Below are 18594 nucleotides of genomic sequence, written 5' to 3'. Positions count from 1 at the left end.
GCTAGCGGTGCGCTATTATTTATACGTCTGGTGTATTGTGTGCGGGAGGACCCACTTGTCAGTAGCTGTTGCTATTCTAGCAAAAGGAAAGGTGTTTTTTCAGACCTTCGGCTTAGGGCCTTCGTCCTTGTCGCAATCTAAATTTATCATTCTAACAAATTAATATTGCGAGGGGCTACTGTTGGGGGCCTTCGACTTTCGAAGGTCCTCAAAAACGAGATTTGACAATATTTCTGGAGTATAATACATGAACAGGTACCTTCGGACATGGACTCTTCGGACAAATCAAAATTGTTGTACGAAGAAACACAAAGAGAACGAAGGATGGAGCAGAGCCGAAGCTGTGCGCAAGGAAGCTTCGGCATGATAGCGGAGAAGAGGAAACCGACTTAGAAAGGAAAAGACTATCTAGACCTCAATAGATTATTATAGAGTTGTTATCAAAAGCAAAGGACCTGGATGTAATTTTACATGGGCTGCGACCCGTGCCTATAAATAGGTGAACAGTACTCCCGTACTGGAGACGCTGACTTGGCATTCGCTTTTGCGTCACGCTTGTACTTTCCTTCAAGCTGAAGGTATAAATGTAACTCAATATTATTCTTATTCATTTATGATTATATAAAAAACAATATATGAATGATGTCATATGATTATTCGTGTTATTTCTCATGTTTTCATATGCTTCGTCTTCCATTAATATACGCTGTTGTGATGAAAGTATGTCTTTCATGACCTTCGTCTGAAGATCGTTATATCCTTAGGGAAATAACGCTTCGAAGGATGAAGGGTGTTAACCATTAACCTATTTTTGTGTTGCCTTGTTCTTAACTTATAGCATTTGAGAACAAGTCCCCAATAGACCCCAACACAATTCTAGTCGTTGGAAAAAAAAGTTGATGCTCTCTGTGGCACACCGGACAGTCCGGTGCCCATGTCTGGTGCGCCTAGCTGTTGGATCTGACACCGCAGGTGACCGTTAACGTTGTAGGCTTTTACACCGGACAATCCGAACGTCACACCGGATAGTCCGGTGGCTTCTCTCTACCAGTGCCACCTGGAACTAGCCGTTGGGCTACTGTTCCCAGGTGCACCGAGCAGCCCGGTGTGTGACACCGGATAGTCTGGTGCTCTCAGCCGGACAGTTCGCCAGTGGCAACACTATTCTTTGTTTCTTGGACTTGCTTGATATTTGTTGATCTTCACTTGTGATCTTCATAATGTCTTCTTTTGAGGCGTTGCTTTCCTCATTGCCTTAGTCCAAGTAACCTTAGCATCCTGTGAACTACAAACATAAACACTAGCAAACATATTAGTCCACATATTATGTTGATCATCAAACACCAAAACCTATTGAGCCAAATGGCCCGGGATCCATTTTCCTTACAATATGGCCAGCATTTTTGGTCGAAAACGACCAAATCGTGAGTTTTCGTTAATATCGAAGGCTTTTTGACTAATAAATGGTCACCACCAAAAACTAGATTATGCGGACTATGTAAAAGAAACGTGTGTGGGGTAAGTAATACGAGACTCTCACTCATCAATCAATGAGCACATGACCAACATTTTTGGTCAAAACGGTCAATGCGTGAGTTTTTGTTAATATCGTAGGCTAACACCTTTGGATTTTGACACATGGTCTCCATCAAAAACCAAATAATGTGGTTTATGTCAAGAAAACATGTGTGGGGTAAGTAATACGAGACTCTCACTCATCAATCAATGAGCACATGACCAACATTTTTGGTCAAAACGGTCAATGTGTGAGTTTTTGTTAATATCGTAGGCTAACACCTTTGGATTTTGACACACGGTCTCCAACAAAAATCAAATAATGTGGTTTATGTCAAGAAAACATGTGTGGGGTAAGTAATACGAGACTCTCACTCATCAATCAATGAGCACATGACCAACATTTTTGGTCAAAACGGTCAATGCGTGAGTTTTTGTTAATATCGTAGGCTAACACCTTTGGATTTTGACACACGGTCTCCATCAAAAACCAAATAATGTGGTTTATGTCAAGAAAACATGTGTGGGGGTAAGTAATATGATTCTTTGACTCACGATCAATGGGCATATGGCTAGCATTTTTGCCGAAAACGGCCAGAGCGGGAGTTTTTGTTAATATCGTAGGCTAACACACCTATGGATTTTTGACCGATAAATGGTCTCCACCAAGAAACAAATAATGTGGTTTATGTCAAGTTAACATGTGTGGGATAAGTAATAGGATCCTCTCACGAGACATTGATTTAGCCATCGTTAATATCGAAGGCTAATATCTATGGATTTTTTACAATTAAATGATCTTCTCTAAAAACTAAATAATGTGATTTATGTCAAGAAAACATGTATAGGGTAAGTAATACGAGACTTCCACTCTTGATCAATGGGCATATGACCAATATTTTTGACGTAAACAAAACCAAACCGTGAATTTCTTTAATCTTGAAAGCTAACACCTATATATTTTTAATCGATAAATGGTCTCCACCAAAACCCAAATATTGTGATTTATGTCTAGCAAACATATGCGGTTTAAGTAATAGAAGACTCTCACTCTTAATGGACATATGGCTAGCATTTTTTGCTCAAATCGTGAGTTTTGGTTGATATCGAAGGCTAATACCTATGATTTTTGACCGAAAAATAGTCTACCAAAAATCCAATAATGTGGTTTATATCAAGAAAACATGTGTGTAGTAAGTAATAGAAGACTCCCACTCACGATTAATGAGTATATAGCCAGGCCAAAGCTTGAATTTTTGTTAATATCAAAGGCGTCCATTTAAATCATTCAAAAATTGGATTTACAATCCAGCGCAATTTAATGTTGGTACAACGGTATATATCTAGTCTATGTTGCTTGGATTTCCTTTTGCCCATGTTTCTTTATGCCTTGTTCGTTTGTCCAGAAATAGATTAGGAACCAATTCAGCCGATCAAAACTTATATAAATTAGAGAAACAAACCAGCTAGAAATTATTTTATTCCTCTATTCTGGAAGAAACGAATGGCCCCTTAGCCTTCTCAGGTGTTTCCGTGTTTGGAATTTGCTGGGGGCGTCGTTTTTGCTCCTATCTGTGTAGTAGGGAGAGCGGACGTTAGGCTATGCTCGTCGAGCTAACACTTACAATTACCTTCAGCCTTTTCAGCTTGAGTATACACAACTTAAATGAGCAATCATCGACAAAGGCACAACTACTTCAATGGGGACAAATTAAACCTGAGACAGCTAGAGCTAACGCATACTTTACACAGCCACCAAGACACTGCAATAACAAAGGCCACTCCCATCGCTGCTAGAACTCAAAGTAAACCAAAACATGGGGAAGCTGAGTGGCAACATCCTCGGAGCCCAATGCAAAGGTGGCTGGGTCATCCGAGGGCAGCAAAATTCCAGATGTAATGCAACCAGTGAACTCAAGACATTCCCACGTAACGTAACTGGTGGATTCAAGAAAAAATATAAATATGGCCTGGATTCATCATGGTCTCCCATTGCTATCTTGAAAAGTAGCTTCTCTCATTACCCTACTACACCAGCTCCCAGCTGACACTGTTGATACAGAGATGCCGTTCATTCCTTGGCAGTCCACTCAACTTGGAGGACGGACAACTGCTGCTTGAGAAGACCATTTTCAGACCTTGACAGTCGACAGGCATGAGTAGTGTACAGAAAACCACAAGATCCCTCGAATGCAGCAATACAGATGATTAACCAGACAGCGCTGCACCTCAAGGCTGCCATGAACCATTGTTGGGCACACTGTGATGACCAGACATCCTATCTTTACAGGTGGGGCAAATGAAGCCAAAAGAACTGGGCTGCTGTCCATCAACAGGGCCAAAATGATGGAACTGACTGTTGCACCATATACATAAACAAGTGACCATGCTGCCGCCAGTAACCATCCTTGGCAAGGACAAATCCCATCCTAACTGTACTTGAGGTGGAGGGCCACTTCCAATCTGTGGTGCATACCCCAAAACCAGTGTTGGCTCGGATGAGCTCACAAAATTTTGGCTGGGCATGTTAACATACTGTGGAGGGACAGAATTTGGTCTGGCCATGCTCCCAAACTGTGAGGATTCTGGAGTTACATAATTTGGTCGAACCGTGCTCCCAAAAGACTGAGCAGGAGGTACAGAATTTTGTCCAGCCATGCCCCTGAACTGAGAGGTATTAGCAGGGGGCACAGAACTAGATTGGGCTTTGCTTCCAAACTGAGAGGATTCAGCGGGAGGAATAGAATTCGGTTGAACCCAGCTTGTGAATTGGGAGGATTGAGCAGAATGTACATAATTAGCTTGAGCCATGCTCCCAAACTGAGAAGGCGCAGCAGGCACAAAAGTAGGCTTTGCAAAGCCCCCAAACTGAGATGTTCCAGTGGGAAAAGATTTAGGTCCATTCATGCTCCCAAAATGTGAGGGTTCAGTGGGTACAGAATCTTTTCTGGCAATGCTCCCAGGCAGAGGGGATCCAGGTGTAGCCGTTCTAAGCTCTCCATGGTTAGAAAATATCTGCTGCTTCTGTGCACCAAATCCAAGTTGCAAATCACACTGCTTAAAAAAACAGCAAAATTTCACATGGTCACCCAGCATTAAAGATCATGAATATTCATGTGGCAAAAATCATTTGATACATGCTAATAACATCAAGAACAAAGAATTGGTGAACATACCAAACACATAAAGGTTTAGGCTTAAAAGGGGGTATATGAGAGCAAGACAACCATCAAAAGAATTTTTAATTGGTTTTACAAATTGGGCACAAAGATCTATATGCCATATGAAAGTTTATTAGTAGGTTTCAGAATGATTTTTTCTACTAACATATATTTAGAAAAACTGATAATGGTCAAATGTGGGTTTCGTAGACTGTTGATGTCCAAGATGACAGATACCAAGCTGTAGTATATACTAGTTCATAAACGCATTAGATAATCAAAGAGGCATTATGCTTCTGCAGAACAGAATAACCAGCATGCTATGCTGATGCAAGACTTGTGGAATAATGAATTGAAAGGCCATCTACGTAATGAATAGCAGCATCTATCTTACTCATTTATCCAGTCATAAAACCACATATGGGAAATGAAATAAAACAACTAAGGAGGCAAGGGGAAACGAAATAAAACAACTAAGGAGGCAAGGGGAACAAAATGAAACAACTAAGGCTTTGTTCGATTGCATAGGGATCAGAGGGGATTGAGGGGGATTAAATCCCTTTCTATTCAATTTTGACTAGGAAGGGATTTAATCCCCTCCAATCCCCTACTAAGCGAACAAGCCCTAAAGAGGTAAGGGAAATACTGATTTAAGTGGGTATAATATCATCATGATCCACTAGATGTTTAACAATACTCTTATCATTGCTAAAAAGTGCAACAGTTAAGAAAGCCTACAAATTCCGGTATGTTTACCTGATCTTGAGATGTGCTGGATACTGAAACATCAACAACAGATTGAACTGTAGAGGACATGCAACCAAAATTGGCCTGCATAGGCATAAAACCATTGGCATTCCGGCTAGCACTAGCTGCAACATGAGGGTCAATACCAGGAGCATGATAGTTATAGCGGTTTTGCATCTCATCATTCAACTTTCCCATCGCCTCAAGTCTAGCTACATTTGATTCATTGTTGTTGATGGGTCTATTGACAATTGAGACCTTTGTGAAGCTATCATCACCTCTATTAACCAAAGAGCCCTTGATGCAGTTGCTATCACTTCCATTTGTTGGAGTTTTTGATTCAGGTAGTGAACAAGAGCCAGAAGCATTGGACTTTATGTGAGTAAAACTGTTACTGATCTGTGCAAAACCCTTTTCGGTAATACCACCATTAAAAGCACCACTATTATAAGCTTCCGCGACAAATCCTGCTTCTTTACTTGTTCTGTTCTCCACGTTATCAATCCGTTGCTTGGCACTGGATGCAAGTTCTTTATCACTGTTTTTTGTCTGCTCTGAACCAGAAGCAAAACAATCTGCCCTAGCTGCCACTGCATAGACAGGCTGTGTGGCCAAATTGTACTGATACACTGAGGTATTGTTCTTGCTGGCAAAAGGGTTAGCTTTAAGGGCACTACAATCTTCACCATAAGGTTCATAGCTTGCACCAATGCTTCTGGAGCCAGCAGCTTGGGTTTTGCTTGATGTGCCAAATGAACTAGATATTTTATTGGTTGGTCCACAAGAGGAAGACGCACTACATGCACCATCGTTGTTATTAAAACTGCCACTAAAACATTTGGCAGTAGAAGATGACCGATTAGCTTCATTAAGGGCAGCTGATGTTTCATTATTTGCATAAGCAATAGGGAAAGATATTGTACTTGCACTTGCACATGAATTAAGGTTGACATCTCTTGCTTTCACAGTATTATTGTCAGCATTCGGAGCAGCCCTGCCACGATCAATAATCTGGTCCTCATAATGATTGGCTGTTACAGAGGCAGTAGGTCTGACAACATGGTTACCTCCCGGCTGATCACTAAATATAAAGCCATTAATGTTGCTAACAGATTGATTATTGGAGATTGATGCCCTTTCTGAAACTATCACATCAGCATGGCCTGTAAAATTTGTATATCTAGATACACTTGGAGCATCATTACAGGAAGGTCCCTCTTCAGGACTACCCCAAGTTTTATTTGGCCTGATGAAATTATCCGAATAATTTGTACCAAAAAGATCAATGGCTGTAAGGTTATTATCACCATGTTTATTTGAATGATTGTGGTGCTGAAAACCCTTTTCACCATAAGAAACCTTGTTGTTCTGTCCATGTGATTCAGTCAATTCCTGAAGGCTAAATGGAATTTCTGCCAATGAATCATTAGCTGCCCTTCTGGAAGTAGCCTTATCCAAGAATGCTTCAGGAGCTAAACCTTCATATCTTGCATGAGATCCGACATGACCAAAGTACTGTGGTTCCTCCTCAAAGGTCTTATGACAAATAGGGCATTCAAATTTTCCATCTTTCCCTACTACTGGCTCACCAAACTTGCCAGTCCTACGCCTCTTAACACTCATTTCATGATACGCCAAATGGTGTTGCGCATATGAAGTCCGGTCACCGAAAGTCAAATTGCATTTCTGGCATTGATAAACATTTGCTTTGTTTAAGTTCCTTTCATTCACATCATTTGGATCACTGGAATAGCTGGAGAAGGTAAGAGAAGAAATTGAATGCACATTCGTCTTGTCCATAATTGAACCAATTTGATCTTGAAAACATAAAGCCTGTTACATACTTTATTTATTAAAACAAGTGAATTTAAGTAAATAAAATTTAGTTTTGTGCACTTCATACTTACACTATCATCACCATCGTTAGCACTCGAGTAAGGTTGTCCTGTGCTTTCATACTTATTAGTGGCTGGTTTGAGCTCTGGATACCCAAGAAGTGCCATGAGGTATGCAGAAACATCCTTGCAAGTAGAAAAATGACTTCCCTTGGGGCTGGAAAGCATGGCGCACACATTTTAGCTAAATGAAGAATCATATAGAAAAAGGGACACACAAAACACCCAAATCAAAAATGGGCATGAATTTTCGAACTGCATCAACCAAGAAGCACAAAAATTATATATATTGTGATTGTAAAAAACACATTCCGAATCTCAGGTTCTCGATCTGAACATGCAATCAGCAAACGAAGTATAATAATATATAAATTTAAATACAAATGAGGAGAAATAATATCTAGTGTTATTATAAAAAAAAGGTAAATTGAAAATGCAAGTGGTAAATTTGAGTGCATACATAGGAAACAAATTACTAAAATCAACACTGCTACTATAGCCCAGGTGGTTTCTTTATCTTGTATTGGTCTATTTTGGACCCTCATTTTCTTCTTAATATAATGATGTGCAGCTCTCCTACGCGTTCGAGAGAAAAAAAATCGAGTGCAAACGATTTGATATATTAGGAACAATTAAGATGATAGGAATGGTCACAGATAGCCTCTCACTAACAGATGGGGGCCTGGATTACTTGTCAGTGAAAGAAACCAGTGGCCCAGATAACTACGCAGGAGAGTTGTGTGTCATTTCGGGCTACTACATAGCTTGGAGGGTGCTAATATTCGAAACAGATTGTCCATTTATGCTGATGATGTGGTCCTTTTTGTTCAGCCGTTTGAGAAGAATTTTCACTGTGTCAAAACAATTTTGGATTGCTTTGGTTCAGCCTCTAGGTTGGTATCTAATTTGCAAAAAAAAAAATTGTTATACCAATCAGGTGTGATGAGCAGGCGGTGCAGGTGGGCTGCAATATTCTTCAGTGCACATCTTCCTCTTTCCCATGCACTTATTTGGGTCTGCCGATTTCAAACAAGAAGCTCAGAAAGAATGATCTCATGGTTTGGGTCGAGAAAGTTGCCGATCGGCTTCCTAATTGGAAGGCTCGGTTGCTTAGTCTTGCTGGCAGGACAGCTATGGTGCGCTTTGTGCTTTCAGCCATCCCGGTCTACCTTCTCATTGCCATGAATATCCCCAAGTGGGTGATTAAATCTATTGACAAGATTCGAAGAGGATTTATTTGGAAAGGAAGAAAGGAGGTAAATGGTGGTAGTTGTCTTGTCTCTTGGGACATTATCACAAGGCCTTTAAATCTTGGTGGGCTTGGGATTTCTAACCTGTATTACCAAAGTTGGGCACTGCAAACTAAATGGTTATGGTTGGAAAAAACAGATCCTAATCCTAACAGTCTTGGTTTGGGCTGAAATTTCCTATTCAGCAGCATGTCAAGAGATTCTTTGCTTCTTCAGTTGTTACCCTGGTTGGAGATGGGTCTAATAATTTATTTTGGACAGATAGGTGGTTGGATGGGTCTTGTATCCAGGATTTTGCCCCTGTTGTAGTGGCTAATGTTGGGAAACAGGCTATTTCTTCTAGAACGGTGGCCCATGCTCTTGAGAACTGGCAGTGGGTCAGCGACATTGAGACCCCTCTTAATTTGTCTGGGCTGCAGCAGTACCTACATCTTTGGGACGCTTTAAGAGGAGTGGTGCTTACACATGAGGCTGATAGACACATGTGGATTCATTCTTCTTCTGGACAGTTCTCTTCTAAATCATGCTATAAGGCTTTCTTCATGGGTTCGATTACTTTTGAACCATGGAAGAGGTTATGGAAGACTTGGGCTCCATCCAAATGCAATTTTTTTTCTTTGGTTGGCAATTAGGAATAGATGTTGGACAGCTGATAGACTGCAGAAGAGAGGGTTGTATCATCCTGAGGTTTGTCCTTTATGTGATCAAGAGCCGGAGAATATCCAACACCTTTGCAATTGCATTTTTGCTCGACAGTTTTGGCACTGCGTTCTTTCTTCGTTGGGGCTTGCTAATCTCTCTCCTGCTTCTAATGAGTCATCTTTTGCCGAGTGGTGGAGGAAGGTGTGTAAGCAAGTGCACAAATCCAAAAGAAGAGGCTTTAACGGTATCATCATCATGGGGCTTGGTGTTTATGGCTTCATCGAAATAAGGCAACTTTTGATGGTGTCAGACCTTCCATAAGCGGAACTAAAAGAGCTTTCTTGGATGAGTTAGAGCGTTGGGATCTTGTCGGTGCCAAGCATCTTGAGGGCTTGGACCTTGGTGCTGCCATTATTAGGTCCAGGGATCTTCTGGGTGAGTAGTGTAGAGCAAGTGTGTGTGTGGTGCCTGCTGGCACTTTTGCTGTTTGCCTCCTTTTGTGTCCTACTGTTTTCATGTGCAGAAGGAGGCTGGAGTACTGTGCGCAGCAGGAGTTTGGTGGTCTCGTGTTCTGCCTTTTAAGGCATTGTACTTTGATCCATTTTGGACTCATTTCTTCTCTTAATTTAATGATGCGCAGCTCTCCTGCGCGTTCAAGAAAAAAAATTAAGCAATAAATAGGTTAACACAAAGGGAGAGAGACAGCACCCACTCCCAACACAATAGCCTTTACAGAACGTCAGAACACAAAGAATCTCAACCCTGGCCTAGTGCCACAGCTCAACTCATGGGTTAGAATCCAGAGACAGCGACTGCAGCTGCAGCAGCAATTTATGCAGCGCTGAAGCTGCAGCTCCACACCATATGTGATGTGTGGGCGCACATACGCCAGGCGCGCGCGTGATGTGCGCAGGGGAACAGAGCGCGCAGCCAGGACACAGGAAGGTAAGGGAAGTGGCTAGAAGGAAAGTTAGCCACCTAATTAGTTGTTTCCTGTGTTAGTTATTTCCTTATTAGTCGTTTCCTTGTTAGTTATTTCCTTGTGAGTTATTTCCTTGTTAGTTATTTCCTTACTAGTTGTTTCCTTGTTAGTTATTTCCTTATAGCTGCCCCCTCTGTGGCTATATAAGCATGTACAAGATATCATTTGGAATAAGCAATAAGTCAGTCCTAATCTCCCTCTCTTCTCTACAAACCGACGGCTGAGGGGTATAACCTCGCCGGCGTGACGGACAGCGGCTACGAGTTACGTAGCCGGGGTCCGGCCAGTCGGGGATTTGGTGTCCTTGACAACCTGGTATCACGGTCTCGTCGATCCTCACCCACCCGCTCCAACCACGCCCAGCAGCCGCCAACGCCACCACCTTTCCCAGCCTCCACCACAGCCATGGCCGAGCCCACCATTGCCGACGTCCTCGCTGAGTTGCGGGCACTCCGCACGGACGTCAACACGCTGTAGTTCGACATGGCGGCCATGAAGGACAAGTCCGCGTCGGCCTCGGACAACGGGGGCCACGGTCGGCGACCCGAGGGGCAGCGCGACCACGATCCGTACATCCAGCACCGCAAGTGGGACTTCCCCCGCTTCGACGGCTCCGTCAATCCGATGTTGTTCATCAACAAATGTGAGTCATACTTCCGGCATCACCGCACCTTGGGGGAGGAACGTGTTCGGATGGCATCATACCATCTGGACAACGTCGCGCAGCTGTGGTACAGCCAGCTTGAAGAAGATGATGGTGCCCCGTCATGGGCTCGATTCAAAGACTTCCTGAATGAGAGGTTCGGACCTCCACTCCGTTCCGCGCCGCTGTTCGAACTTTCGGAGTGCCGGCGCACCGGATCTGTGGAGGAGTACTCTAATCGTTTCCAGACGCTCCTGCCCCGTGCCGGTCGGCTGGACGAAGCTCAACGAGTGCAACTCTTCACCGGAGGCCTCCTCCCGCCTCTCAGTCATGCGGTGCGCATCCATAATCCGACCACGCTCGCCGCTGCGATGAGCCTGGCGCGGCAAGTGGAGCTCATGGAGCTCGAGCGACCGCCGGTACGACAGGGAGCGCGCGGTCTACTTCCGCCACCGCCGCCTCTAACCGCTCCGGCCGCGCCACCCCAGCAGCTGGTTCTTCCAAACCTGCCGGCGGGTAACGACCAGGGACGACGCGAGGGCAACCAGCGGCGCCTCTCTACGGCGGAGCAGGCGGAACGACGTCGCCTTGGCCTTTGTTTTAACTGTGACGAAAAGTATTCTCGTGGCCATAACAGGTTTTGCAAGCGGATTTTCTTCGTGGACGGGGTTGAGATTGATGACACCGAACCCGTCACCGACGACGGGGACAGGGACGCCCCCTGCTTCTCGCTGCAGGCGGTGGCTGGGGTGTCCATGACGGACACCACGCAGCTCGCGGTCACACTAGGGGCCGCTCAGCTCGTAGCCCTCCTCGACTCCGGCAGCACCCACAATTTCATCTCCGAAGAAGCCGCTCGGCGAACGGGTCTTCCGCTCCAACAACGTCCCCGCCTAACGGCCATGGTGGCCAATGGTGAGAAGATCACCTGCGCTGGCGTCGTCCGCAAAGCCCCACTAATCATCGCTGGTGCTGCGTTCCCGGCGGAGCTGTTCGTCATGCCCTTGGCCGGGTACGACATCGTCCTTGGCACCAAATGGCTCGGCGCGTTGGGACCCATTGTCTGGGACCTGGCCAACAGGCGCATGTCCTTCCAGCGAGGGGGCCGCACCATCTCATGGGCGGGCCTATCCACGACGTCGGGCCCGGCGGTGTGCGCCTTGTCCGCTGAAGAATCGCTCTTGGATGCTCTCCTCGGCGCGTTTGCAAGGGTCTTCGCCACTCCAACGGGACTGCCCCCCCAAGCGCGCACATGATCACCGCATCCTGCTGAAGCCCGATGCACAGCCGGTCGCCGTGCGCCCCTATCGGTACCCAGCTGCCCACAAAGATGAGTTGGAGCGGCAGTGTGCAGCCATGATGGAACAAGGGATCGTCCGACGCAACGACTCCCCGTTTTTGTCGCCGGTCCTCCTTGTCAAGAAGGCTGATGGATCCTGGCGCTTCTGCGTCAACTACCGGGCCCTGAACGCCATGACGGTCAAGGACGCCTTCCCGATCCCGGTGGTGGATGAGCTCAACGGCGCCAAATTTTTCTCCAAGCTCGACCTACGGTCGGGATACCACCAGGTCCGCATGCGCCCCGAGGACATCCACAAGACGGCGTTCCGCACGCATGACGGCCTATATGAGTTCCTGGTCATGGCGTTCGGACTCTACAACGCGCCGGCCACATTCCAAGCCCTCATGAACGACGTCCTGAGGCCGTTCCTCCGTCGCTTCGTCCTCGTATTTTTTGACGATATTTTGATCTACAGCAGGACTTGGGCAGATCACCTCCGGCACCTGCGTGCTGTCCTGGAAGAACTGCGCCGTCACCAGCTCTTCGTCAAGCGCACCAAATGTTCCTTTGGGGTCTCCGCTGTCGCCTACCTCGGCCACGTTATCTCTGCGGCGGGCGTCGCCATGGATCCCGTCAAGGTGCAAGCCATCCATGATTGGCCGACGCCACGATCCGCCCGTGCCGTTCGTGGCTTCCTCGGTCTCGCGGGGTACTACCGCAAGTTCGTACATAACTATGGCACGATGGTCGCGCCCCTGACGGCGTTGCTCAAGAAGGACGGTTTCACTTGGGATGATGCAGCGGCCACGGCATTCTCCGCGCTCAAAGCGGCGATCACTTCGGCACCAGTCCTCGCCATGCCCGACTTCGCCAAGCTGTTCGTCGTCGAATGCGACGCGTCAACCATCGGCTTTGGGGCGGTCCTAGTCCAGGAGGGACACCCGGTGGCATACTTCAGCCGGCCAGTAGCGCCGCGCCACCGCGCGCTGGCCGCCTACGAGCGAGAGCTCATTGGCATGGTCCAGGCGGTTCGGCATTGGAGGCCATACCTATGGGGGCGCCGCTTCCTCGTCAAGACGGACCACTACAGCTTGAAATACCTCCTCGACCAGCGCCTCGCCACGATTCCGCAGCACCACTGGGTCGGCAAGCTCTTGGGCTTCGATTTCACAGTGGAGTACCGCTCCGGGGCCACGAATACTGTCGCTGACGCCCTATCCCGTCGCGACAACGAGGAAGGAGAGCTGCTGGCCATCTCAGCGCCCCGGTTCGACTTCATCGAGCGCCTCCGCCATGCCCAGGCTACCGACCCGGCGCTGGTAGCCGTCCACGATGAGCTCCGGGCGGGGACCCGCATGGCGCCGTGGACCATCACCGACGGCATGGTCGCCCTGGAGGGGCGCCTCTACATCCCGCCAGCATCGCCACTACTTCAGGAAATCCTGGCCGCGGTCCACGACGACGGCCATGAAGGCGTTCATCGCACGCTGCACCGCCTGCGGCGTGATTTTCATTTCCCCAACATGCGTCGTGTGGTGCAGGACTTTGTGAAGGCGTGCGCCACATGTCAGAGGTACAAGACTGACCACCTGAGGCCGGCCGGGCTGCTCCAGCCACTGCCCATTCCGTCCAGCGTGTGGGCCGACATCGGCATCGATTTCATTGAAGCACAGCCCCGGGTGCAAGGCAAGACAGTAATCCTCTCCGTCGTCGACCGCTTCAGCAAGTACTGCCACTTCATCCCGTTAGCACACCCCTACACCGTCGAGTCTGTCGCCCAAGCATTCTTCAGCGACATCGTCCGCCTTCATGGTGTGCCGCAATCCATCGTCTCGGACCGCGACCCGGTGTTCACGTCGACATTCTGGACCGAGCTCATGCGGCTCACTGGCACCAAGCTCTTCATGTTGTCAGCTTTTCACCCGCAAACGGATGGACAGACGGAGGCCGCCAACAGGGTAATCGTCATGTACCTCCGTTGTTTCACAGGCGATCGTCCTCGGCAGTGGCTTCGTTGGCTTCCGTGGGCCGAATACACCTACAACACGGCTTTCCAATCGTCGCTCCGGGAGACGCCGTTCCGCATGGTCTATGGCCGCGACCCGCCCTCCATCCGCTCTTATGAGCCTGGTGAGACGCGTGTGGCAGCTGTTGCACTGGAGATGGAGGACCGCACGGCTTTTCTCGCCGACGTCCGCTACCGCCTCGAACAGGCCCAGGCGGTCCAAAAGCGTGTCTATGATCAACACCATCGTCCGGTGGAGTGCCAAGTTGGGGACTGGGCACTACTACGACTCCGGCAACGCCCGGCAGCATCACTACCACGGACCTCCACTGGCAAGCTCAAACCACGGTTCGTTGGACCGTATCGCGTCCTGGAGATCATCAACGTCGTGGCTGTCCGGCTCGAGCTTCCGCCAGGGGCCCGCCTCCATGATGTGTTCCATGTTGGAGTGCTCAAGAAGTTCGTCGGCACACCACCGGCAACACCCCCGGCATTACCCCCCACGCACAACGGCGCTGTGGTGCTCGTGCCAGCAGTGGTCACAGCCGGGCGCCTGGCTCGTGGGATTCGCCAGCTATTGGTCCAGTGGCAAGGTGAGCCAGCTGCGTCAGCAAGCTGGGAGGACTACGACGACTTTCGCGCTCGCTTCCCTAATTTCCAGCTCGAGGACGAGCTGGTCTTCGACGGCGGGAGAGATGTGATGTGCGGGCGCACATACGCCAGGCGCGCGCGTGATGTGCGCAGGGGAACAGAGCGCGCAGCCAGGACACAGGAAGGGAAGGCAAGTGGCTAGAAGGAAAGTTAGCCACCTAATTAGTTGTTTCCTGTGTTAGTTATTTCCTTATTAGTCGTTTCCTTGTTAGTTATTTCCTTGTGAGTTATTTCCTTGTGAGTTGTTACCTTGTTAGTTATTTCCTTACTAGTTGTTTCCTTGTTAGTTATTTCCTTATAGCTGCCCCCTCTGTGGCTATATAAGCATGTACGAGATATCATTTGGAATAAGCAATAAGTCAGTCCTAATCTCCCTCTCTTCTCTACAAACCGACGGCTGAGGGGTATAACCTCGCCGGCGTGACGGACAGCGGCTACGAGTTACGTAGCCGGGGTCCGGCCAGTCGGGGATTTGGTGTCCTTGACACCATAGGTTGCTGGAATTGGACACAGCCTGCATAACAACCTGGAAACAGGGCCTTGCACCATCAAAGACACATGCATTCCTGTGTTTCCATAACTCCCAAGCAACCAGGATGATCAATGAATTGAGGCCTTTCTTAAACTCCTTTGGAACTCTCTTGACAGTCTGGCTCCACCAACCGGAGAAACTGTTAGTATCAGGTAGGGGGGCAGCGGCCAACAGACCAATCCTATACAAAACCGAAGCCCAGACCTATCTAGAGAACACACAAGAAACAAGGATGTGTTGAACTGTTTCTTCAGCTTGATCACAAAACGGGCAGGTGTCAGGATGGGGCAAACCTCGCCTCGCCAATCTAATATCCGCTGTCCAGCAACGCCTTTTGATTGCAAGTCAAATAAAAATTTTACACCTCAGTGGTGCCCAAGGTATCCAAATTCTTTTCCAAGGGCCAAACATGATGGAGCCCGTGAAGAAGGAATTATAGACCAATTTGCTAGAGTAGCAACCAGATTTAGACAGCCTCCAAGTGTGATGATCCTGCAGCTCGTGGTGAAGAACTACACGACTGGCCAAGTCCCAAAGTTTCAGATACTTGAAAACCAAGTATCAAAAAGGCATAATCACTGTTGATGATTAAACAACAGTATCAAATACATATACATCATAACGAGCATCAAAACTGTTTTTGTAAGCAAAATCCACACTTTGCGATTTCTAAAGCTAAGCAGAATCAACTGATATTGTTGACTGCCAGAGATATCACTATCACCGTGTAATCATAAACCCAATCCACCACTTATATCTTATATGTCTCAGACACACTACCAGAGCATCTCTGAACAAGTATAGATCGCATCAGGTAAGGTATTCCAGTATAGTTCCACCCCGAATACTAACACACACGTGCATATAATCATTTGTAGAGGAAGAATGACAGGGCAGGGCAAAAGAGACAAACCTCACGTAGCTGAAGCAACGCAACCAGATGGATCCCCCTTTCCGCTTGAGCCCGAGCTGCAGCTTCCAACCGCGAGGGAGGTGATCTCCAAAGAAGGAGGCGTCCACATACTTCCTCCGCTGCCTCTGGCTGACCCACTTCCCTGCGAGGCTGTCGATAAAACCCTGCAGCTCGGTGTCGGAAGCCATCCCGGCTGTCCGCCTGTGCAGCTCGGCGTCGTAGGGGTCCACCAATCCCGCAAGCTTGAGTAGGTCAACGGAGACCCCCTTGGCGTTAGTGGTCTCCCGGTCGGGGTCGGGGGGCAGCGGCGGAGGGGAGGAGGGTTCTTGTAGTAAGGCTAGGGTTTGGGGCTCGGGAGGGGGCGGGAGCGAGGAGTCATCGTGGACGAAGAGGCGGCGGAGGTGGTACGCGACGAGGTCGCTCTCGGGGTCGATCTTCCGCCCGGCGGACGACTGCGCGGACGATGTGTGACGGGCGGACGAGAGCGAGGAGGAGGAGGCGGAGGCGGCAGCGCCGAGGCGGCGGCGGGAGAAGGTCTGCTTCCGGGAACCGGCGCTCTCGTTGAAGACGGCGCGATCGATCTTGAGGGGCGGAAGCGGGTCGGCCTCGTGGCAGGTCCGCGGCGCGAGGGCGTGCGCGGAGGCGGCGGCGAGGGCGTCCAGGTCGGGCTGCGAGAGCGCCCGAAGGTCCACCACGGGGAGCAGCTCCGTCGCCATTGGGTATCCGCCGGGGCCGGGGCCGGGTCGTGGATTGGATTGGAGAGGGTGAGGTAGGCGGCGGAGGACTGAAGGAGGAGGAGCGGGGACCGATCCGAGCGTGTCGCTCGCCGAGGAGACTAGAGCAGGGTGGGATCGGCTTGGGTTGTTGGGGTGTCCCCCAGTTCCAGTTCCACTTCCACTCCCACTTCCACTCCCACTTCCACTTGACCACTTCCACCTCGGAGGAGGCGGAGTGGCGGACGCCGGGCGCCCGGGCGTAACTGTTTCGTTTCTGCTGCATGGAGTGCTGCGCCTTGTGGGCTTTAGTTGGGCCTTCAGTAGGTGCCTTCTGAAGATTAGATGAGCTGTAACCAAACTCACCTGGGCTTTTCGTTGTTGCCAGATGAACTTTACGTGTTACGTTTTTATACAAAGAAAAGAAAAAAAATGTTCGTATCTCTGCTACTTATTAAGACGCAATGGGTAAGGTTGTCATTTCATATTATGTCAATATTCTCTATTCTTCCATTCATATTCTTTGTTCTGTCTTTCCCATTGCTCCCTCCCCGTACAATCTTTTTTCATGTTCTGTCACAATTCCTTGTTCTGTCATTCTCATTATTTGTTCTGTCTTTCTCATTTCCCCTCCCCGTAAAGTCCATTCTCATTCCCCATACAGTTCACGTCTAGCTAGCTACCACTACAACACATGTATATATGTTTATATCTACATTTATGACAGGAATAATATTTACTATATCTCTCACCAAGCCAATCTGCTACCCTTGCATAATGCTGTTGGGGCAAAGGCAAAGACGTCACCCTTCGCTCGAAGCCTTCGCTGCAGCCGCTGGTGTGACAGAGACAAAACAGGCAGGGACACCCTTCGCTTGATCGGCACCAGACGAAGACCGGCGACGACGTCATCCCACAGTGCGCCCTCGTCCAGCTCAGAGGCCCACGTGCGATCCGGCCCATCGTAACGGGCCCTGCGTGGCCGCCGCGCGTTACGGGCCTAATTTGTAAAGGCATCCCTGTAATTACAGTCTATAACCCCGCTTTATGGGAATATTCTGGGGATAACCTAGGTAGCTGAGGGCACATGCGTCCTTAGCACAAGGCGCTGGGCGCTCAGGTACCTATAAATACCCCCGCACAGTGCCCGTGGGAGGCCAGATTAACAGAGCTATTGCCTTCTAGCATGTAACCCTGTTGTCATCACTGTTCACCCTTGTTGGCCTCCTTGCGACTGAGAGCAAAGTGCCAACATTTGGCGCCCACCGTTCGTGCTACGAGAAAACCACCCGCGATGGCACCCAAGAAAGCTAACCCGAAGGCTGACGAGGCTGCGAAGGCAGCACTGCTCGTCGCAAGAAAGGGCAAGACCCTCGCCCTCACCCAATCCACCCATCAAGAGGCCACTGAAGACAATGCTCCCCGCACCTGCGAAGACGACACCTTCCGCACCTGCGGCCCTGAAGGACAATCGCAGCCACCCCCAGGCTTCGCCCCACTGGAAGGCGCGGACCTCACCGAGGATGGTGAAGTCCTCGGCGTCTCAGCGGAAGAACAGCTACAGCTGCGCGCCTTGCGCCTCAAGAACCGCAATCTCCAGAGGCAGAAAGAGATACTGGAGGCCAAGCGCCAGCGTGTGTCTGCACTAGCCAAAGTGCGGCAA

The 18594-nt window shown here is 48.8% G+C and overlaps 1 protein-coding gene across 2 annotated transcripts; it reads right to left on the bottom strand.

Annotated features, from left to right (window-relative positions):
• Nucleotides 1-2979: 2979 nt before the first annotated feature.
• LOC103641404 (uncharacterized) lies at nucleotides 2980-17210 on the bottom strand. Of its 2 annotated transcripts, none has more exons than XM_020546587.2 (4): nucleotides 16219-17209; nucleotides 7331-7475; nucleotides 5433-7256; nucleotides 2980-4569 (listed from the first exon to the last, which is right to left on the bottom strand). In XM_020546587.2, the coding sequence occupies exons 1-4, from the start codon at nucleotides 16932-16934 to the stop codon at nucleotides 3745-3747; spliced, it is 3510 nt and encodes a 1169-aa protein (XP_020402176.1). In that variant the 5' UTR covers nucleotides 16935-17209; the 3' UTR covers nucleotides 2980-3744. The 2 variants fall into 2 exon arrangements, with proteins under 2 accessions (XP_020402176.1, XP_020402175.1); XM_020546586.3 differs by having other exon boundaries at nucleotides 3285-4572; nucleotides 16219-17210.
• Nucleotides 17211-18594: the final 1384 nt, after the last annotated feature.

Source organism: Zea mays, chromosome 1 (genome assembly GCF_902167145.1).
Source record: "Zea mays cultivar B73 chromosome 1, Zm-B73-REFERENCE-NAM-5.0, whole genome shotgun sequence".
NCBI classification, from domain to species: domain Eukaryota; kingdom Viridiplantae; phylum Streptophyta; class Magnoliopsida; order Poales; family Poaceae; genus Zea; species Zea mays.
Note: the sequence above shows the minus strand (reverse complement) of the source record. Positions and strands in the feature narration are given on the sequence as shown.

Bases quoted from the DNA above. Each gene is read 5' to 3' on its own strand.
- LOC103641404 (XM_020546586.3), bottom strand. From the start codon at position 16,934: ATGGCGACGGAGCTGCTCCCCGTGGTGGACCTTCGGGCGCTCTCGCAG. The intron at 7,476-16,218 runs GTTTGTCTCTTT...CATGCTTTCCAG, and splicing joins CGTTGCTTCAGCTACGTGAG to CCCCAAGGGAAGTCATTTTT. The intron at 4,573-5,432 runs GTAAACATACCG...TGTTTTTTTAAG, and splicing joins CCAGCACATCTCAAGATCAG to CAGTGTGATTTGCAACTTGG.